The sequence below is a fragment of the Camelus bactrianus genome, chromosome 5 (assembly GCF_048773025.1).
Source record: "Camelus bactrianus isolate YW-2024 breed Bactrian camel chromosome 5, ASM4877302v1, whole genome shotgun sequence".
NCBI classification, from domain to species: domain Eukaryota; kingdom Metazoa; phylum Chordata; class Mammalia; order Artiodactyla; family Camelidae; genus Camelus; species Camelus bactrianus.
The window spans coordinates 53,197,392-53,218,751 of record NC_133543.1 but is presented as its reverse complement, the minus strand read 5'-3'; the positions used below and the strand labels follow the sequence as shown (position 1 = coordinate 53,218,751).

The following is a 21,360-nucleotide window of genomic DNA, read 5'->3' as shown; positions in this document are numbered from 1 at the left end:
AATTACATAAATAAAATCCAATACGCTCTATAAAAGACACACCTAAAATGAATGACAAGTTAAAAGTAAATGGAAGGACAAAAAAAGTATATGTAAATTACAAAAAAAAAAAAACAAAAAAACCCCTGAAAATGCTATCTAAATTGTATTAAGGCAAAAAAAGCATTAAATGGCATAAAAGAATGAACTTTTCATGATTTAGGTGAATTCCTTCAAGCCTTTAAGTAACAGGCAAATCTAATGCTTTAAAAATTGTTGAGAGTGGAAGTAGTAAACTGGGAAGGCCATGAGAAATAGTTACAAAAGCTGACCTTCATCTCCCCTAAAAAGAGAGCACAAAGGAGAAAAATACAGACCAATCTCACCTATAAACAATGATGTAAAATATTTAGATAGTATAAAATAGCTTTCAATGAAACAAAATATATTGAGGTATTCATTTTAGAAACACAAGGATGGTTCAGTATCTAGAGATCAAAAAATAAGTTTATTTAAATATTATGTATTATATTGTTTATAATACAATAAAAATGGTCTTCATGGAAACAAAAATGGCACTCAATAATCTCTAATATGCATTTTTGAATAAAAACTCTCTGCAAACTGAAAAATAGCCTCCAATGTGATAAGCCAGGATCATTTTTAGTGGAGAAATAGAAGAATCATTCTCGTTAATTTAAGGAAGAAGAATGACCACTATCATTTTTTCACACTGTTCTGAAATGCAATTTGAAAAGAGAACAAAATAAAAGGCATACATATGGAAAAGAAAGTGAATTTACTAAAATGTTCAGCTGATATGACTGCATGGCTGAGAAAAACAAAGAAAATCAGCTGTAACCACTCTCCAGAACAGTAGAAGAATCCAGTAAGATTATCTGTTTTTAAAATATATTAAAAAACCAAAAAGACAAATGACTCAAACAATAGGCAAAGGATTTGAACAGATAATTCTACAAAGCAGATATACAAATGACTGATAAGCACATGAAAAGATGCTCAGGAAATGCAAATCAAAACAGCAATAAGATGTCATTTCACACCTACTAGAACAGCTATATATATATAAAAAAAAACAAGTGCTGACAAGGATGTGGTGAAACTGGAACTCTCATACATTGCTGGTGGGAATGTAAAATGGTGCAGCTGCTGTGGGAAATAATTTGGCAGTTCCTCAAAAAGCTAAACATACAACTACCATATGATTCAGCAAATTCTGCTCCTAGCTATATACTCAAAAGAGCTGAAAACAAGGACTCTAACAAACAACTATAAATTCACAGTAGCCAAAAGGTGGGAACAACCCAAGTGTCCATCAACAGATGAATGAATAAATAAAATGTGGGTGGGTGTGGGGGTGTGTGTGTGTGTGTAATGGAATATTATTCAGCCATTAATAGGAATGAAGTTCTGATACATGTTACAACATGAAACATTTGCTAGGTAAATAAGGTGAAAACATTACACTAAGTGAAATAAGCCAGACACAAAAGGAAAAACATTGCGTGATTCCACTTAAACAAAATATCTAAAGTAGGTAAATTCACAGAGATAAAAAGTAGGTTAGAGGCTACCAGCAGATAGAGGGAAAGGTGAGTGGGGCTACCACTTAACAGGTATAAAGTTTCTGTTTGGGGTGACAAAAAAGTTTTGGAAACAGCGGTGATGGCTGCACAACACTGTGAAAGTCACCTTTCACAGTCACCTAATTGTATACTTAAAAATAATTAAAATGACATACAGAAAAAAAGATTCACCCTTTCTACAGTAACCTACCACCAGAGTATTGGACCCCTGTAGAAAAAGTGTGCCTGTCAATCCCTCATACACAAAATGAAAATAGCTTGCCATGGGAGGAAGAATCTTGGGATAAACCTTAGTGGAATTACTGGTATGCTGTCAAGAGTTAAAGTTATGCCATGCATCTAGCACAATACCTGTCACATGGTAGGTTTCAATAAACATTCGCCCAGAGAAAGTTAGGGGGAGGCGAGGGAAAGAAGGTTGGTGTGAGGGAAACATATTATTGCTGCTGACTGTAAGGGTTTAGACTCACAAAATAACCCAGTCAATTTTAATTCTGTTATATACGTGTAGAACTTTTGGAATCTAGATTTTGATGTGGGGAAAACATATATTAAAAATTATTTTCCGTAGTTTTCCCACACACTATTAATAAAGACAGAAAATATAATGGAAGGAAATCCCACTTATATTGGCAGTAAAATAGATGAAATACCTTGGAATAAACTTAATAAGAAATGTTTATCATCTGTACATAAAATTTAAAACTTTACAGCTAGACATAAAAAAGGCCCAAATAAATAGAAAGATATTCTTGCCATTAGAAAGGAAGACTCAACAATGTAAGGATGTTGATTCTCCCCATATTAAACTTAAATTTTAATAGGATCTCAATTTTTTAAAAAATTAACAAAAAAATCTTTCTGGAACTTGATAAAATGTTCATCTAGAAGAATAACCATTAGAGAAAACTTGGAAAACTCTTAGGGAATAATGACTGGGACCCAGTCATACCATATATTAATCACAACATTTATTCTAACAGTATACTAATGGCTCAGGGACCAAAAAAAAGTCTCAAAGTAAACTCAAGAATATATATATGATACTTCAGTATGATAAAAAAGAAATTTTAAATAATCACTGAAAAAACAATTTAACAAACTGGCAGGCAGATAATTGGCTAAACCATCTGGAAAAGTATAAAGCTGGATTCCCACCTCATGCGTTATCCAGATAAAGATTCAAAGGTTTCAATTAAAAAAGAAAAAAATTCAAAAAATTAAGAGAAACAATGGGTAATTTTTTTATAATCTTAGAGCAGAGAGGGCCTTTTTTATAAGACACAATGAAATCTCATTATAAAAAGAAATTTCCCTAGATAAAAAGTTTTACTTTCTACACAACAAACTCATCAAAGTCAAAACAGGGAAAAAAATATTTGCAACATATGACAAAAAAAGATCTGAATGTTTTAGAAGATAAAGGATTTACTTCTCTTAGAATTACAAAAAATGGTCAAAAACACAGCAGAAAAAAACCCCTCAAAATAACAAGTGTTGGCAAGGATTTGGAGAAATTGGAACTTTTGTGCACTGTTGGTGGGAAAGTTGGAGCGGCAACCACTATGGAAAACAATATGGAGGTTCCTCAAATAATTAAAAATATAATTGCAAGATGATCCAGCAATCCCACTTCTGGGTATATATCCAAAAGAATCTGAAGCAGGATCTCAAAGATATTTGCACACCCATATTCATAGTAGCATTATTCACAATCGCCAAGAGGTGGAAGCAACCCAAATGTCCATCAACGAATGAATGGATAAACAAAATATGGTATATACATATAATGGAATATTATTCAGACTTAAAAGGAAGGAAATTCTGTCATGTGCTACAATGTGGATGAACCCTGAGGATATTCTGCTAAGTGAAGTCAGTCAAAAAAGACAAATACTGTATGCTTCCACTTAACATGGGATATCTAAAGAGGTCAAATACTAGAAACAGATAGTAAAAAGGTGGTAGCAAGGGGTTAGAAGGAGGGGAAAACAGAGTTCTTTACTAGGCAGAGTTTCAATTTTTCAAGATAAGAAAGTTCTGGAGATCAGCTGTACAACAATGTGAATATACTCAGCACTACTGAACTTTACACTTGAAAATGGTAAAGATAGTAAATTTTAAGTTTTATGTATTCATTTATGTTTAAGTTTATGTATTTGTTACTTCAATTAAAAAGTCTATTGTGGGGAGAACACAGTTGATTCATAGAAGACATAAAAATGACCAAAGGGGAAAAAGAAAAACTACTGAATTTTACTAATAAACAATATGCAAATTAAAAAGAATAAACTATTTTTCACTTACCACAGGGGCAGGGTGTTTTGTTTGTTTTTAATGATAATATGCAACACTGACTAGGGTATGGGTAGAAAGGCAACCTCAAAAATTTTCGGTGTAAGCACAGGTACTTTTTGGGAAGACAATTTAGCAACAGCTACTAAATATATTTGTATCCCTTTGATCTTTGATCTAGCACAGCTGTTCTTAAACAAAGACACATCATCCTCAGGGGATGTGGCAATGTCAGAAGACACTTGACTGTCACAACTGGAAGGGAATGTTAGTGGTATCTAGTAAACAGAAACCAAGGATGCTGCTAAACATCCAACAAAGCAGAGAATAAGGAAGAATTATCTGACCCAAGCCAGAATTGCCTTACCCAAAATGTCAACAGTCCTAAAGTTGAGAAACTCTGACCAAACACTTGAAATTCTAGTCACACATTCTACAGATCACTCACACAAGTGGGTACACATATATGCAACATTATTTCCTGGAGAATTACTTATAATAGCAAAAAGGAGAAGCAAACCTCCCACAGAGAATACTTATATAAGTTATGATACAGTCATACTGTATTACATAATTTAAAAGATATGAGGTAGATCTACATGTAGTTACAAGGAATGATATTCAAAATATTGTTAAGCTAAACAACAAAACAGCCCTACAACAAGATCCTAGTTTTAGAAAAATACATTAATGCATGTAAAAGGAAAACAACCTAGATCAGTATTACCTTTTCAGCGAGGTGTCAGGGCACCGTTACCTTCTTTGCCACCTTCTTTGCATTTGTTACACTTCTATTGTTTTAAATAATAATAGCAGCTAACATTTATTATAAATTTCTAAGTCAAGTTGTTTAACTACTTTACTTGTATTTAACTTCATATTTATCTTTACAACCACTATAAAGTACTAATTTTTAAAGATGAGAAAATAAAAGAATGGAAATTGATGGAACCAGATTCATGAACATATGATTATTTTTTAAACAGCTTTATTGAGGTATAATTTACATTCCATAAACTAAATTGTTTTAAGTGTATAATTTAGTGATTTTCAGTAAATTTAGAATTGTGCAACCACTGCCACAATCTAACTTTAAAACAGTGCCATCACCCCCAAAAGAAATCTCATGCCTATTTGCAGTCATTCTCTGTTCTGACCCTCAGACCCAGGCAATCACTAATCTGTCTTTACGGATTTACCTCTTCTGAACATTTTATACAAACGGATCATACAGCATGGGGGGTTTTTTGGTCTGGTTTCTTTCACTGTATTTATTTATTTTTTGGAGGGGGAGGTAATTAGGTTTATTCATTTATTTTTAGAAGAGGTACTAGGGATTGAACCCAAGACCCGTGCATGCTAGGCAATGTACTCTATCACTTGAGCTATCTCCTCTTCCCCTGGTTTCTTTCCCTTTAGAATGTTTCTGAGGTTCATCCAATTGCAGCATGTATTGGACCTTTGTTCCTTTTTATTGTTAAATAGCATTCCATTATATAGATACATCATACTTTCAGTTGATTGATATCTCGGCTATTTCTTTTGGCTATTGTGAATAAAACTGCTGTGAACACTCATGTACAAGTTTTTGCGTGGACATAATTTTCATTTCTCTTGGGTAGATACCCAGGAGTTGAACTGTTGAATCATACAGTAAATACATGTTCAACTTTTTATGAACCTGCCAAACTGTTTTCCAAAGTCGTTGCATCATTTTACATTTCCATCAGGAATATATGAGTGTTTTTCCACATCCTCACCGACACTTACTACCTACTATTTTTTAAGGAAAACAGTGAACGTAAGTATTTTTGAGAGGCTGAGACCACTTATACCTGTCACTTTTTGTCACTCTTTACCTTCTTTCTTTTTTTTTTATTTTATTTTTTTACTGAACTGTAGTTGATTCATAGTGTTAGTTTCAGGTGTACAGTAAGGTGATTCAGTTATACATATATATACACATCTATATATTTTTTCAGATTCTTTTCCATTAGGTTATTATAAGTAATTGAACATAGTTCCCTGTGCTATACAGCCCTTGTTTATGTTTTATATACAGTAATATGTATCTGTTAATCCCATCACACTGTACTTTCTATATGTAAACTCTGCCACCTCTCAAACATCTACCCACTCCATGACATAAATCAAGACTTAACAAATTATGAATGTGTTCAGTAAGTGTAGAAACTAAACACTAAACTGCAATAAATAAACTATGCAAATGACTGCAATAAGATGCTCTTACATAAATTCTACTTCAAATTTTAAAAGAAAGGTTATATATATGCACACAGTACATACATAATAGTACTTAGAAAAGGCATACATACCTAATTTTAGTTCAATTGCTGTGTTGGTATTACATTTGTACTCTGCCAGTTTCTTCTCAACTGCACTCTTGTATTCAACCAAAAATTTCTCCATAGCACCAAATCCTAAGAAAAAAGTTTGTAATAGTCTAGTTGGAAGTGGTTTAAATAGTGAAACCTACAAATAGAGTTCTTACTAGAAGTGGAATAAAGGCTTAAAACACACTAATAGATCTTAGATCTCCATATACTCCTGAATAAATGTACTGAGTATGATTGTCTCATTACAAGATAGAAAAAACACTACTTTTGAGATAAGAGGCTTATGAAGTAGGCCTGCTTTACATAAAAGAGTAAACATGAAAATTAATATGAGAGGCTACTGACATTTCTGAATATTTAATAATATAAATTGCCTGCTAAGATTTATATCTAAGTAGCCTTTTTAAAAGAAATAGAAAAAGGATGCCACTGCTCCACTAAGAATCAAGGTAAGAATGTCCTTTGATAATTACAAGATAGCATTTTATTTCTAATACTGGAAAATTCTACCCAGAGGACTTTCAGATCAGTTATTAAAAAACCAATAACTAATAATGCATAGATAGATTACCTCAGGAAGGCTACACAAGAAACGGGTAACCACTGTTATGTCTAGAATAAGAGAGAAGTAATGGGGACAAGGTTAGGAAAGAAAATTTTCACTGTATTAACAAAAAAATTTTTTAACCATGTGTGTAAAGACATGGTCTATTGGAATAACCAAATGGTTTTACTACAACGTGGCTACTAATCAATGTATGTAACAATTAACAATGGAAGAAATCATCATCAAGAGAAACTTTCACTCAAAGATGACAATAAATCCCCTGGGTAAATGATCACGAAAATTAGGAAAAATTCAGGAAAAAAAGATCAATAGCAGAAATGAACAATAAGGTACACTGATATGCCATAAACTTCGGTTAAGTGGTTAAAACACAAGTATACAGAAAATGGGGGAACAACTGAAGCAGTTTAGATTAATGGTTTGGGGTCACAATTGCTGGATTCAAATCCAGGCCTTCCAGATCTATGAACTAGAGCACATTACTGGACTTCTGTGACCCCAATCTATAACAATGACGTAATAGAACCCACCTCAAGGCATTTATGTATAATCTAAGCACCAAACCATACCTTTGCTTAATCCCCACAATTCTGTAAGACAAATAGATGCCATATCAGCCGCATTTCATATTCAAAATCTCAAGCTTAGAAAGAGGTTTGGTTGTTTAAATGGCACCCAATTACTAAATGGTGGGGCTGAGATTCGAATTTAGGTGTAATTGTTACAACCCTGTGCACTACACGTCCCCCCTCTGTTACAACCCTGTGCACTACACGTCCCCCCTCTTTTATAGTACCAGTGTACCCCCCAAATCCTAGTCTTTATCTGGTAGAACAGCCAGGTATAGCCTGTCTATCCAACAGATCCATAAAAGTGTACTGAGACTACTATGAAGGCACTGGGAAAAGATAAAAGAAAAAGAAACTGTCCATCACTTCAAAAGCTATCTGATTGGGAATAAAAAGCATATACTCAAACAAAACCAGCCTTAATACATGTACTAAATAATGGCAATTATAGTTATTAGATGCTGCAAAATGAAGAAACTCAATAAAGAGCAGAATAAAATAAACACAAGAGGAGTATAATAGACACACCCTAAATGAGAAGTTTAGATGAAGGAAGAATGCGAGAACTACCTCTTGCTCACAGGGAATCTAAATAGTTCCTAGTAATACTAAAGTGTGGAGAGATTAAGAAGAGAGTATAACCAAGTCAATCAAAATTCAAACGAGAGCCCTACTGCAGCAATGCGCTAGCTCAGAAGTTGACTTGTGGAAGGTGGAAGGAGACCTGGAAGAGGAGGGTCCGAGCATTAAAATCAGCTGGCGGGAACAGAACAAGACCAGCACCTGAGGCAGCAGTGGGCAAAGGGAACAGAGAAGAGAAACAGGCCTTCAGGTACCTGGCACCTCACAAGCCTTTAAAATCGCGACGCTTTCTCCCGGTCTCTTCGGCCCTCCGCAAGGGCCGAGTACTTCGCAGAAGGCGCAGAACCCCGAGCAGTTGGGGGCGGGGGTACGAACCTCCGCGGATAAGGAGCTAGGCTGAGAGTTCCGCGCTTCCAGGCTGAAGCAGGCCTTCTGGGACCCAAGCTAGAGCCCGAAAGTTCAAAACAGGCACTGTCACCCCCGTCTCGTCGTTCTTTCCCAAACCTGCACGCCCCCTCCCCCTGGTAAACTTTTCCCGGGAACTTACCCGCCATTTCCGAGCTGCGAGCACCCGCGGCCGAGGAAGGACGAATCAACCCGCGCGCTCCCTGGCCGGAAGTGAGCGCACTTTTTGACGCATTTCCCCCGCCCACCCCTGGCAGGTCGCTGACCAATGAGAGGAGGAGACTCGAGGCGCGGGGTGGCGGAAGCGCCTCTGGAGGAGGGGCTAACGCCGCGCGGAATGCTCCGACCGGTGCCTAGCCACAGCGGTACCGTCAGCCCCTTCGCAGGCCCTAATTAGCGGCGGAGGCCTCAAAGGGGTGTTCTCCGTAAAGACGCTCGCTGGCTGGAGGAACTTTCTTTGGAGTTGATTAGAATAATATACATACCTTGTGGCTGTTTTCTGTTCACCTCTAGCGATGTTTTGGAGACTGGTAGAAAAAGTTTCTCCTTGGCCTGGACAGTAGATCCAAACACCTGAGCCCTAGTTTTACAGGTAAAATGTAGGGATTAAGTTGCAGTTGTGGGAGAAATTTTCCCTTATTTTATTTGTTTCAATTTTTTTTTTTTTGCCGTAAATACTTGTTTAACATTCTTTTTCTCTCACTTTTTTTTAACAGTATGTATACAGTGTGATATTTAAGTACTCTGCCTTCATTCTCTAAGGTCGTTAGGGAACTGTATGCACCGAAATTGCTACATAGTAATTACCTCAAGTGGCCTGATCTGGTCCTACATGTCTCAAGTCCTAGTAGCCCATACCACATCAAAGGGTGCTACCTGAGTTGGGCCATAGGTCTTGTTAGTATTTAGTAACTGCTGAAACTGTTTGTCCCAGAGAATAAGCCACTGTTTAGGTATCCACAAATACTCCCACACTGTTGTCTATACAGTAGAATGCCTTGTCTCAACAAATGTTGGTTAATAGGTGTTACAATGATTATACTAGAGCTAAAGTGGACCCTAGGGATGATAGTCTAAAACTAATACACTCCCTCACTTTAGAGATAAGAAAACTAAAGCCCAGAAAAGAGAAATTGCCCAAATTAACGCTCAGGATACAGCCTATGCAAGAGCCCAGTTCTCCAGATGCTCAGCTCAATATTCTACTACATGGAGATGGCCCTCCTGAATATAAAGATCAGAAAAGGTATTCAGAATGCTCAGATCCTTTTTCTTTAAGCCTGAATGAAACACAGGAAATTACAATCTTAATGTTAAGAGGAAAGCTGAAATCATTATCACTAATGACATTATGGATCAAAAAAGGAAAACAACCTTTTATAATACAATTGTTTTTCCAAAATGGCAAGACATAATTTCTTTCCAAAAGCACCTTATCTGTAGATTACTCAATAGCTGACCAGCAATTATAATCCTTAAAACAAGAAATCTACAGGAATTTGTCTTAACTGCAGCAAATCTGAAACATTTTATGACGCTATGTGACTTTATGGTTAGTCGTAGGTAAAATATATGATGAAACATATATGATAATACGAATAAGAAATAAGGTGAGTATGAGTAAGAAATGTGATGAAACCTATATATCGTGTCTAGTATTTAGTATGATCTGCTTGCAGAATTGAGGTTACAGTTTTAAATTATCCTCATCTTAGAACTGTTCACACAGTGAACAGTAAAAATGTCACAGAATACATGTTTAGCTGTTTACCTAAGTGATAAAAGAATAACTTAAAATTTTTTATTTTGGGGGGAGTTATTTGGGTTTATTTTTTAAATGGAGGTATTGGGGATTGAACACAGGCCCTCGTGCATGCTAAACACACACTCTCTCACTGAGCTATAGATCCCCCCCCCAAAGAATGCATTCTTTCAGAAAGATAATAGTAAAATTACCAAAAAGGAAAAAATCATTTCCTTTTTAGGGTTTTCTCCTCTTTTTTAGTTTATATTTTACCTTATTCTAAGGGAGATTTAGAAAGTGAATGCTACCACCATAGAATAAAATTTCTACAAAAGGAATATGCTGTCCTGGTGTTTATGGAAGAGGCAGCATAGTGGTGGGGAAAGTTCAATGCCCTACTTCTCTTTTACTACTTTGTGTGACCTTGTTTCATCTATTAAGTGGAGATAGTAATACTTTCCCAGTCATTACACTAAGTTGTGAAAATCAAATGGAACAAACAGAAACAGCCTCACAGACATAGAGAACAAACTTACGGTTACCAGAGGGTAAAGGGATAAATTGGAAAGTTGGTAATTGCACCTCCTGGGGAGTGATGGAAATGTTAGCTGTCTTGATTGTAGTGGTGGTTTCATCAGTGTATACATCTATCAAAATTCATCAAATTGTACACCTGAAATATATGTAGTTTACTGTACAGGAACCATACCACAATAAAGGTGTTAAAAAAAACTCAAAAAAAAAATCAAATGGAACAATATTTAGGAAGGTTTGAAAACTGTAAAATTCTATGTGAATATGACATGGTATTAGTATAATAAAATTCATTGTAGAATAGGACATCTGGAAAAGGCATTTCTCTCCATAAAAAAGGGCCATATTACACTATTAGGAATGAACTAGCAACCATATTTGGTACAGTTTCAGTTGTATATGAACTAGTCAATTTTGCCATCTTGTCTTGAAACCTCCAGAAGGGAGTGTTTTAAAAACACGTGGTATTAAAAAGATGGTTATCAGAAAGTGGTAGTAGGAAATCTGACATCTGAAAGAAAAATGTAGATACTTAATGTGTCTTTATTTCAAAACATATACCACTCTACAGACAAATAACAATAGCTAGTTAACTCATTTGTTTAACTCACAGTGCAAATGGTGGGGGACTGGGGTGTGATTTTCAGTTCCTGGAACAATTATCCAGAAGCCCCTACCTAGCTATGGGATAAAAGAAAGAAAATAAAAATACACCAGCTCATATAGAAAGCTATTGCTAGAGTAATAACTTCAAGATGCATGTTATCAACAGTTTGCACGTTCCATTTTTTAACTGTCATACACTACCCTTGAGTGTATAAACTAGTACCTTTTGAGATGCAAATTTAACACAGTTTCAATTTGTATATTTTTTGAGGTAGCAGTTTCACTTAAAAGCCATTTGTCCTACAAGGCTATTTGCACAAGAACACAAAGATATGTGATTCGTGTTAAGGGAGCATTAATTTTACTGGCAAACTAGAAGTAGACTAAAGATTCATCAAGAGAGGCTGACTAGTATGTACTGACTTGGGGAAATATTTTCTGTATTTTTAATAGGTTAAAAATAAGTTATGCAACATTATTATTTGTATAAAAAAGTGTATTTTGATATAAACAGAAAACATCTGGAAGCATGACTAATGAGTTTAACTGTGGCTACTTTTAGGATGGAAATTTGGAGATGGGGCTTAATCAGGGATTTAAAAAAATACTATTTGCTTCTTTTAGCGAGGATGTATTGGTGTCTTTCGTAATTAGAAACTTAATCGGTCTTGTTGGAGGTTTTTAGACATGGCTGTTAACTCTTTGCACTTTTCTTTCCATTCTACAAATTATGATACACAGAATCAAAGTGAGCAACTTAATTGGAACAAGGAACAGTTAGTCGAAAATTAATATTTCTAGTGTTGTATTCTCTCATTATTTACAAGCAAAGCCTGGCCAAATGTTGGAAGAGCACTATAATTGCTTATACTTGTTTACAAAATGACCATCCAGGGATGCCTGCTTTACTTTTTGAAACTAATATATGTAAAAATGGCATTAATTATGTATGTCTGCTTAGGGTAAGTAATACAATAATGGCTATGATATTTCACATATCATAGTTAAAAATGCTACTTCAAATATTAATTCTTTTTCAGTTTTAGCCAACAGAAAAATGACCATTATTCTTCTTTAAAAAGTTTTTTTGCTGCTGTTTTGTGTTGTTCCTTAATGTGGAAGAGCTTCAGGGTAGGAAGTAGGTGAATAAAACTTTATCAAATCTTCTTTGATATTAAATAAATAAGACTAGAAAGTGGTGAAAAGTGTGACTAGAAATATTCATTTTAAACTGGTATATTGTTTGTCATTCTATTTTTATTGTAGTAAAAAATACATAACATATAACTGACCATCTTAATCATTTTTAAGCATACTGTTCAGTAGCATTAAGTATAGTCACATTGTTGTGAAGTTTGTCATTTTAATGGACTGTTTTTCAGCTACCTTCTTTGTAACCTGTTTACCCATATCACTGTGCAAGGCAAGACTTTTAACTTCCTATGATCTGGACACACAAAGTGAAGAACTTTTATGCCAGCTATATAATGCTGTTAGTTAAGGGTTTAGTTCATAAACCTGTTCCTTAAATTATAAAATTTTTAAAAATTTAGGTTCATAATAATATTTCTTCTAAGTTTTCTTACAAATCAGAATTTTGAAGGAGTGTATATAGTTGTCAACAAGCTAAAACAACCAATCACTGTACAAATTAATAAAATTAAAAGAAGTCTTTCTGAAAATTTTGCTAGAGGAAATCCAGACTTTAAGTTTGTCATTGATCTCATCAACACAGGGCTTTCAGGGAATCCCTCTGTGAGTCTTTTGAATGAGCTAAGAGGAAGAAAGGGTCATGCCAACTGGCACCATGTAATGCAAAGAGAACCTGCTTCATCAGGTAAGAAGAGTATGTCTGTAGGGATAGGATGCATTTAAAGAATAAAAGATTTACTTTTCCATATCTTTGTAAAATTAAATTTTGCTCTACATGAGGCAGTTTATGTTACTATAGTTATGGTGTTATTTTTAATACAGTTTAAGAGCAACTAAAGCACTTTGAATAATAAAGAATCAGGAATTTTATTGCAAAGTGATTTTAGAAATTAGGTCATCTAGTCATTGTTATACTTTTTAATTTTCTAAACATATACATAAAAACTTGTTTATATTTCCTTGTAAATATGTATCTAATGTATTTCACTACTGTTAATTCCTGTATTAAATATCACTATTATTAACTTTTTATTTTTTAGACAAAAAAAGAATATAAGTACTCATTTTTAATATTTTCTACCCCAGTCGATCACCTCTGCAACACTGAAGATCCTTGACTTAATTCCACACTCTTGCTTGATGTTTTTTAACAAATAACTGATGAAGCTGATACTGTGGCTTAAGTCTCTCAATTTGGTCCTATGTTTTCCCACTTTTTTCTTCCCTTTCTTGCTCTAAAAAGAGCTAATATCCCTCATGAAATACTTTATTTTAGAAAGTTGCTGTGTCTGGCACATGGTTGATATCTATTAAATGTTTGTTAAATGCTTTGGCAGTAACACCATCAAGAATGCAATTTCCCCCCAAAACAAAGCTTCCACTTTTGTTCAAGTGCTTTTTGGTTCTTGGGATTGAAAACTGCTATTTCCTTGCTTTAAAACATCTTTGAGCATGTGATTATAATCAAAACAATTAAAAACTACCTTATTTTAACCCATTACTACCAACATGTGTATAACTCAGGCGTTTTTCTCCTATTAAATTGTTCTGGGATGGCATCAGGGAGTAAGTAGGTTGAATCATCAACACAATCACCAGGAGATGACCTTTTTTTGCCAGAGTAAATTTATTCCTGGTACAGTGGCTCCAAAGGCAAGATTGTGTGGGACATGGGTATTCTTGTAGACAAGCCCAGATCATCATAGCCCTGGCTTTCCCCAGAGAATTTTAATTCAGATTAAGGTCTAGCTCTAAGAAAGCCTAGTTATTCCTCATCAGGAGCTTTCCTTCCTCCTCTATACCCCTTTCTCTATCTTTCAGACAGTTAAGCACCCAAACGTTCAGATACTAAATGTAAGCTGCCGTTTCCCCAAACCTGGGCCCTTTTTGAAATACGCTTAGCAAGTCCAAGAAGGTTTTGGGTAAGTGGTACAGTAGATATACCATCCCTTCCTCCTTTTCTCCCTCTGCTTCCCTCAACAGGAATGAGCCCATGCTGTTACCTGCAACAGCCCCACAGTTCACCCTAAGTGAGGATTTTACACTCTTCTCACTTCTCTCTGGTTGGCTTCACTGAAACCTGCTGTCTCTGGGGCCTGCTGTGTGCAGTCACCAAAGTAGGCCTGCTTATCACAGAAGGATTGCCTCACTTTCTGATAGGTCTTCCTAGGGGGTAATTATGAATCATCACCTTCTTTTCTCTTAAGCCTGTTTACCTCCTATTGATAACTCTTCTAGAGGTGAACTACATTATCCTTATCACTGAGTTTTCAGTTGAAGTGAGAACAAATTCTTTTAACTAATATTTACTAAAGATTTTTGTTCAGATTGACTGCTATATTGAATACATTAATATTTAAGCTTGCCCATATCCTTTCTTCTTAGGCCCACTCCCAGGTTTGCCTCCCTTCCCATCCCTACCTGGCCTTTAAGGATAATTCCTATATAAATGGAATTATCTGTTTACTGTAATACTGTGTTATAGTCTCATTTTATGAAATCTTATCTAAAAATCTGAATGTTAACTTAAAAAAAGTAATATTCTCAACCAAGAACAATGCTTGAGAAGTGAAAATTTCCATTTTAAAAAAGTTGTAAGAAAAATCTCGAGATTCTTAAAACATTTAAAAATATTAATAAATAACTAAAACATTTTGTTTTATGTAAGTTTTGTTAGGCCAGAATCACAAGGAAAACCAGGAAGAAATTTTCTTTTTCAAAAGATTGTGGCTTCACTTCTACATTGTCCTTGGATATGTAGAATCCCTGCTGAGCTAAATTGTGTGTTTCTTTCATTTGGTAAAGATTTTTGCTATTTTTTTCCTTTTCAAATAGACCTTCAAGTTATTTTATTCTCAGTTCCAAAGTTCACGTTGTCCTTTTGAGTAAAATACATAGAAGGACTGCAGCAGGGAGATGACAAATGTCCAGTTAACTTAAATAGTATCAGTATGATTTAATTATCTTAGGTTTTGCTTTGCTTTCTGTTAAATAAGATAAATTAGATAATATATTTAAATGCCAAATGACAATTTTATTTACTACTAGGAGGCTTAATTGTATGTGAACCCATATAAGCACAAATGAAATTTGCGTGGTTATATGTTTAGTAATTAACATTATCCATTTATTGAAGGTAGATAAATACTTATACTTATCTAAATCATCATTGTGACAGATAAGAACAATAACTGTAATTTGAAAGGTCATTATTTGGTGAGCCTTACTTTATTTTTATATTGTCTAGTTCATACATATTTTCCACTGGGGTTATATAGAGATGAGATAAAAAAAAAAAGAGAGCCATAAACTTTTTATCTCTTTATCAGGCTTGAGCTAAGGAGTTAGAGCATTCCTAGGTATGAGATCACCATGCCACAAATAATTTCAGGAAATTCATATCCTTCTCCAGTGTCCTAAAATATTCCAGTGTGGGAGGAAGACTTCATAAATTGGAGTCCTCGTATAAATATTACCAACGATGCTATAGAAATTGGAGTTAGAGATAGAATAGGTTAGGGTAACGATTTCACATTGGGTGGGCCTGATGGAATCTTCATTGGAGGGCTCAAAGACATATTCTCTGAAATACTCGCACTATTAACAATTATATGTATAGGCTCCCTGCAAACTGGAATGATTGCAGATAATGGAAAAAGTCAAGGATAATACTTAATTTTTAATAGAAAGGGGAGGAACTGAGAGATCACACTCTATGTAGTCTTCTTTGAAATACTATAGTGTTAATCTTTAAAAAACAACAACAGCCAGAAAACCAAAAAACAAAAACCATAATTTACATGTCTACCGAGGGTGGCCAAGTATCCATTGTGTAACTTGAATTTGTGAAAAACAATCTTACTAAATAAACTTGTTTTACTTCTTGAAACAAATGAATGGCAAAAAGTGTGCATAGTAGTAGGTTTGATTAGATATGTAATCATTGCTGACGCTATGCAAAATTGTGATTTACAGAAAATTCAATCTGCTTCTGACTTTGTTTAATATATTCAGATTACGCATACAATTGTACTTGCTGCGTACATACATTTCAAGTTCTGATTCATTCACTTAACATTATTTCATAACTACATGCTACTTTTACTTTTATATGACCAAGTTACTAAGGAATCTGAGCTTGGTGGGGGTATAAACATAAAATGTTTAATTTTTCTCTAGTCACTGCTCCCATTGTGCTGTATTGAATACCCTTTTCCCCCAGACAGATTCCATTATTTTCTGGTCTTTTAAATTACTCAAAATCTAGCTTGGCCAAGTTTAAAACTTTGGTGTTTTAAAACCTCCTCCATTGCTAGCCAGACATGTAGCCATAGGGGACCTGAAATGAGGAAGGGAGTATAGTCAATTTTTCATTCATTGTCTGTTTTCAGGCCCCCAAAGATTGGACCAGGGAGAGTATCTGATTCTAGGATATTTCTTCCTCTTTCTTTTTCAAGGCTAACTCCTCTGGTATTGGGGGATAGAAGTAGGAATAGAAGAGAAATGAATCATGCTCTGTATTTTGGTTATCTCTGCTTCCCAGCTGACCTTAACTGCTCTTGATTCTCTTACTACCTCTTCTTACACAGCGTGCATTCTTAATTCTTTCAATAGATTAGTTCTCTATATTTAAATATTTTGCTTCCCTTTCTTTATGTATTGTTCTACTTTCTGAGAGATTTTTCACAACATTTTAATTACAATCCTTTTATTAACCTTTTTATTACCACTTACTAGCTGTATAATGTTGGAAAAGTTGCTTAATATTCTCAGTCTCAGTTTCCTCATCTTTGAAATGGAGATAATAACATGAGATAACCATACTTCACAGCGGTTTTTTTTTGAGGATAGAGTCATATAAAGCGCTTAAAATATTGTCTGACACATATTAAGTACTCAATAATAAATATTAGTTTAAGAAAAAAGCAAAGAATAATAAATATTAGTTAATATTAACTATTCATCAGTATCTTGTGAATTTGGTTAGCCTAAGTGATCTTTGGGGCATTTAGAAGATAGTTTCCCCATATATGGAATCTAAAAAAAAAAAAAAGAAGAAGACAAATGAACTTAAATATAAAACAGAAACAGACTCATAGACATAGAATACAAACTTGTGGTTGCCAGGGGGGAGGGGGGTGGGAAGAGACAGACTGGGATTTTGAAATTTGTAGATACTGACAGGTATATATAGAATAGATAAACAAGTTTATGCTGTATAGCACAGGGGAATATATACAAAATCTTGTGGTAGCTCATGGTGAAAAAGAATGTGACAATGAATATACGTAAGTTCGTGTATGACTGAAAAATTGTGCACTACACTGGAAATTGACACAACACTGTAAACTGACTATAACTCAATAAAATATAATTTTTTAAAAAACAAGATACTTTCTCACCTACAGAACTGATAACCAGATCCTGACTTTGGTGACTTCACTACACTACGCCTTTTTTGAGAAGACAACTAGCAGTTGGCATTTGGCAGTCATCCCACTCTATCTCATTTTGCCCTTCAAATGCAACAATTTTTAAAATCCCTTCTCCAGTTTTGCCTGTCTCTGTACCTGTTTATTTTTTTAATTAAAAAAATTTTTAATTGAAGTATAGTCAGTTACAGTGTGTCAATTTCTGGTGTACAGCATAATGTCTTAGTCATACATATACGTCTGTTTTGTAATATAAAATTATATGTAGTATCTTGTAAAAAATTTTTTTTGGTGGGGGTGGTTAATCTTTTTTAAATTTTTATGTATTTATTTATTTTCTTTTAGCAGAGGTACTGGAAATTGAACCCAGGACCTTGTGCACACTAAGCATGTGCTCTACCGCTGAGCTATACCCACCCCCTAGAAACTCTTATTTTTAAAAAGGGAAATGATGGACGGAAAATGATGATTCCTAAAGATAGTCTGCTCCAGAAGTGTGAATTTGTTCTTTTATCAAGCATCTTTATTGAACACAGCTATGTGCCTAGCCCTGTGTCAATTGCTAGGAATACAGAGATTTTTGATTTATCTTTTTCTTAATTAATAACATTGAACATCTGCCATGCTCGAGAATCTGTGAGTTCACAGTCTATTGCAGAATTTTTAAAGTATGAGTCATGAAATCTATTCAGTATGTTGAAACCAGAATTAGAAAAAAAAGAAATAGAGTAGTACAGAATCGTAAATACCAGAGTGCATTGCATGTGATGAAGTTCAATATTGCTTCATGAAATTTTTATTTCAGTGTGACCTGGGTTGTGATAAAAAATATATTTTTTACTATATAGGTCTGGGTCAATAAAGTTTGAAAGCCACCAGTGGAAAAGACAATAAGCAAAGAAGTAGATACAAACAGTGTAATAAATATTATGGGGGTCCTACCCCAGGTGAAAAAAGTAAGTTAAGGATTGTTTTCTGGAGAAGGAGATTCTTGAACTGTGGGGGGAAAAAATAGACACATTGTAGTAAATGTGGAGTAAAATATTTCTAGCAAAGGAAATAGCATGAAGACTCAAAAATCCTTGTGACTAAAGGAGTAAGTATGGTAGTAAGATGTAAGAGGAAGGGGCCAGATCAGCAAGCTTCTACTCTTCACCATACTGAGGAGCTTGGATTTTATGCTGAAGTCAGTAGAGAGCCACTAAAGGATGGGGAAATGACAAAATTTAATATCTGTTTTAGATCAAACACTTGACAGCACTGTGGAGAATGGATTTGAGCTTAGTGACAGGAGAAAGTGGAGAACTGGAGGCTTAGAGAGCAATTAGGAGGCATAATGAAGGCTATTATAATCAAGAGAAGAGATTTTAAAAAGACTGAAAGGGATGGAAAACACAGGCCTGGGTAGCTATTTGGATGTGAGGAGTAAGGAAGAGTCTGATACCTGGCTTTCTGGCTTGAGCCACTAAGGCACTGATAATGGTCTTAGGAAATATAAGAGGACTAATGGCTAATGGTAGAGTGACCAGGTAGGAATAATCAATAAACATTTTATTAGTACCTATACAGTTAATGTCAAGCATTGAGATAAGTGTTAGGACTGAGGGTGTGGATGAAGGAGGAATGATAGGGTAATGACATACTATGGTAGGAACACAGAGAAATTGTAAATTCAAGGAATGGCACATTAAGGTTTCCATGAAACCCTCTGTATATCACCCAGCTTGAATTTCTTTCTTTCTTTTTCTAAATCTGTATTGCATAAATTTACCACAAAGATAAGCATATGCTTTGTTAATTAATGGTTTTACCTATGTTTTGTCTTCTTAGTACATTATATGATCTTTATAGAGAGGGATAATTATGTTCCCTTCATATTTCCTGCTGATGGATATCAATTGTAAGCCAATACCATGTCGAAGAGATGCATTAGAACTTCGTAGCCATATAGAATTCTATATGATGAAATGCCCTACCATCCCTTCAAGGTAATCTAGTATGTTTGAACATAGAGGAATTTGTCTCATCTGCTGCTATTTTGTTTTTTTCTGTGATCCATGTCCCCTCATTATCACTCAGTTATGCCTTGGGTTACGCTCACTTGGTTGTGGCTCCCTACCTAGAACTCTGAGCCCGCACTCTGATGAAAAGATGTTGCTGCTACTGCCACATGAATCTCAGTGAAGGGGTGATATGAGGAAGGCTACACTTCCCATTACTGAGCCTTAATTTTCTTCCACACCATCAACACAAAACTAGTTGACATAGAATGCTTTATCGAAGGGTTGGGGATGATTAAAGGAAGTACATAATTGCTAACTCTCTAGCTTATTACCCAGCGCCATCCTGAACAGTCCAGGGAAGCCCATCCATCCAGGGTGATGGAAGAGCAGGATGAGCAGACAATGACTGTTCCTCCGTCTTCTTTCCAAGCAGTGAAAGTGAGAGATAATACAGGCAAGACCATGTAGATCTGTTATTTCATGATTTTTTTCCCATTCTGACTTGACCAGCGTCAGGGAAGAAGCAGCAGGTCAGCATTACCCAGGAGCTTCCTGAGAAGTGCAGTCTACAGTTAACTCTTTTTATACATTAAATTGATTATTCTTTGTGACATCTTTTGAAGCACAAAGACCTTGTGCCATTGTGAAGGCCTCTTACAACTCAACTCTTAATTCCTACTTACTTCATTTTCGTGTAGTTTTCCTTATTATATTGTCCTTATTACCTTAAGGTGGTATCCTATTGTCAGGGCTACTGGGAATGGAAAATGCAGAGTACAACTTCGAGATCTTTAACAGTTCTTGTTCAGGTTCCTTCTGTGTTCTCAGCTTCTGACCTCTTCCAATCAAAAGAATGCCAAAAAAAAAAAAAAAGAATACCAGTCATTCCACAATTCTGCCCACTTTTCCTTGATTTGTCTCTTTACACAAGATCTAACTCTCTTCAAAGTCTAACTCTTTCATGCTGTTTCTCCACTTTCTAACTTAAATTTCCTGATTGTTCTTCTAGTCAGTACAATTTTATGCAAATCAATTTACATTATTCCTTTACAGCAATTCTTCAGAAGGAGTTTCTTCCTGGGCCTACCCCAGTTCCTAGCTTCCTTGTCTTGAGATTTGTGTTTCTTTCTTCCTTAATGTGTCTTTTCCTTAGATTTCCCACTACAAACTTGCCTTCCCGTTTTTTGAAGCTCCTTACTCGCTGACGTTGATTTCATCCTAGGATGAGTTTTCCTTCTTCCAATAGGGCAATCCAAGGACACAACAGTCCATTGCAGGATATTTCCCATCAAAATCTTGAGTTCCTCAGTCTAGATTTATACCCTACATGTGTTTCAGTAGGAGAGTTTCAGCCCAGGCTTCAGATTCCAAGTCTGGTACCTTCCAAGGTTTCTGTCAGTATGTTACTGATAGAATAGAATATACTTCCATGTTCTTCCTCTAGTTTTCCTGTGGGTAACTATTAGACCAAACAAACACATATATAGAAACACACACAACTCCCAATGATACATAATTACTGTCTGA

The 21,360-nt window shown here is 35.1% G+C and overlaps 1 protein-coding gene and 1 long non-coding RNA gene across 6 annotated transcripts in view; one reads left to right on the top strand and one right to left on the bottom strand.

The window, feature by feature from the left end:
* The window catches only part of HAT1 (histone acetyltransferase 1), a 48,469-nt gene extending 39,876 nt beyond the window's left edge, over positions 1-8,593 (bottom strand). For 2 of the 4 annotated variants that reach the window (XM_045520921.2, XM_010960682.3), the window contains exons 1-2: positions 8,505-8,593; positions 6,218-6,322 (exon numbers count right to left, since the gene is read on the bottom strand). In XM_045520921.2, the coding sequence (XP_045376877.1) occupies positions 6,218-6,322; positions 8,505-8,511 (112 nt within the window). In that variant the 5' untranslated portion in view covers positions 8,512-8,593. Of the gene's footprint in view, positions 1-6,217; positions 6,323-6,809; positions 6,851-8,504 lie in introns of those variants that run through there. The other 2 variants (XM_074363884.1, XM_045520923.2) reach the window with 2 other exon arrangements.
* Positions 8,594-8,678: 85 nt separating this feature from the next.
* Positions 8,679-13,860, top strand: LOC141577711 (uncharacterized). Of its 2 annotated transcripts, XR_012507023.1 has the most exons (4): positions 8,679-8,954; positions 9,464-9,608; positions 12,982-13,083; positions 13,485-13,860. It is a non-coding gene; the product is annotated as an uncharacterized LOC141577711 (long non-coding RNA). The 2 variants fall into 2 exon arrangements; XR_012507024.1 differs by lacking the exon at positions 9,464-9,608.
* Positions 13,861-21,360: the final 7,500 nt, after the last annotated feature.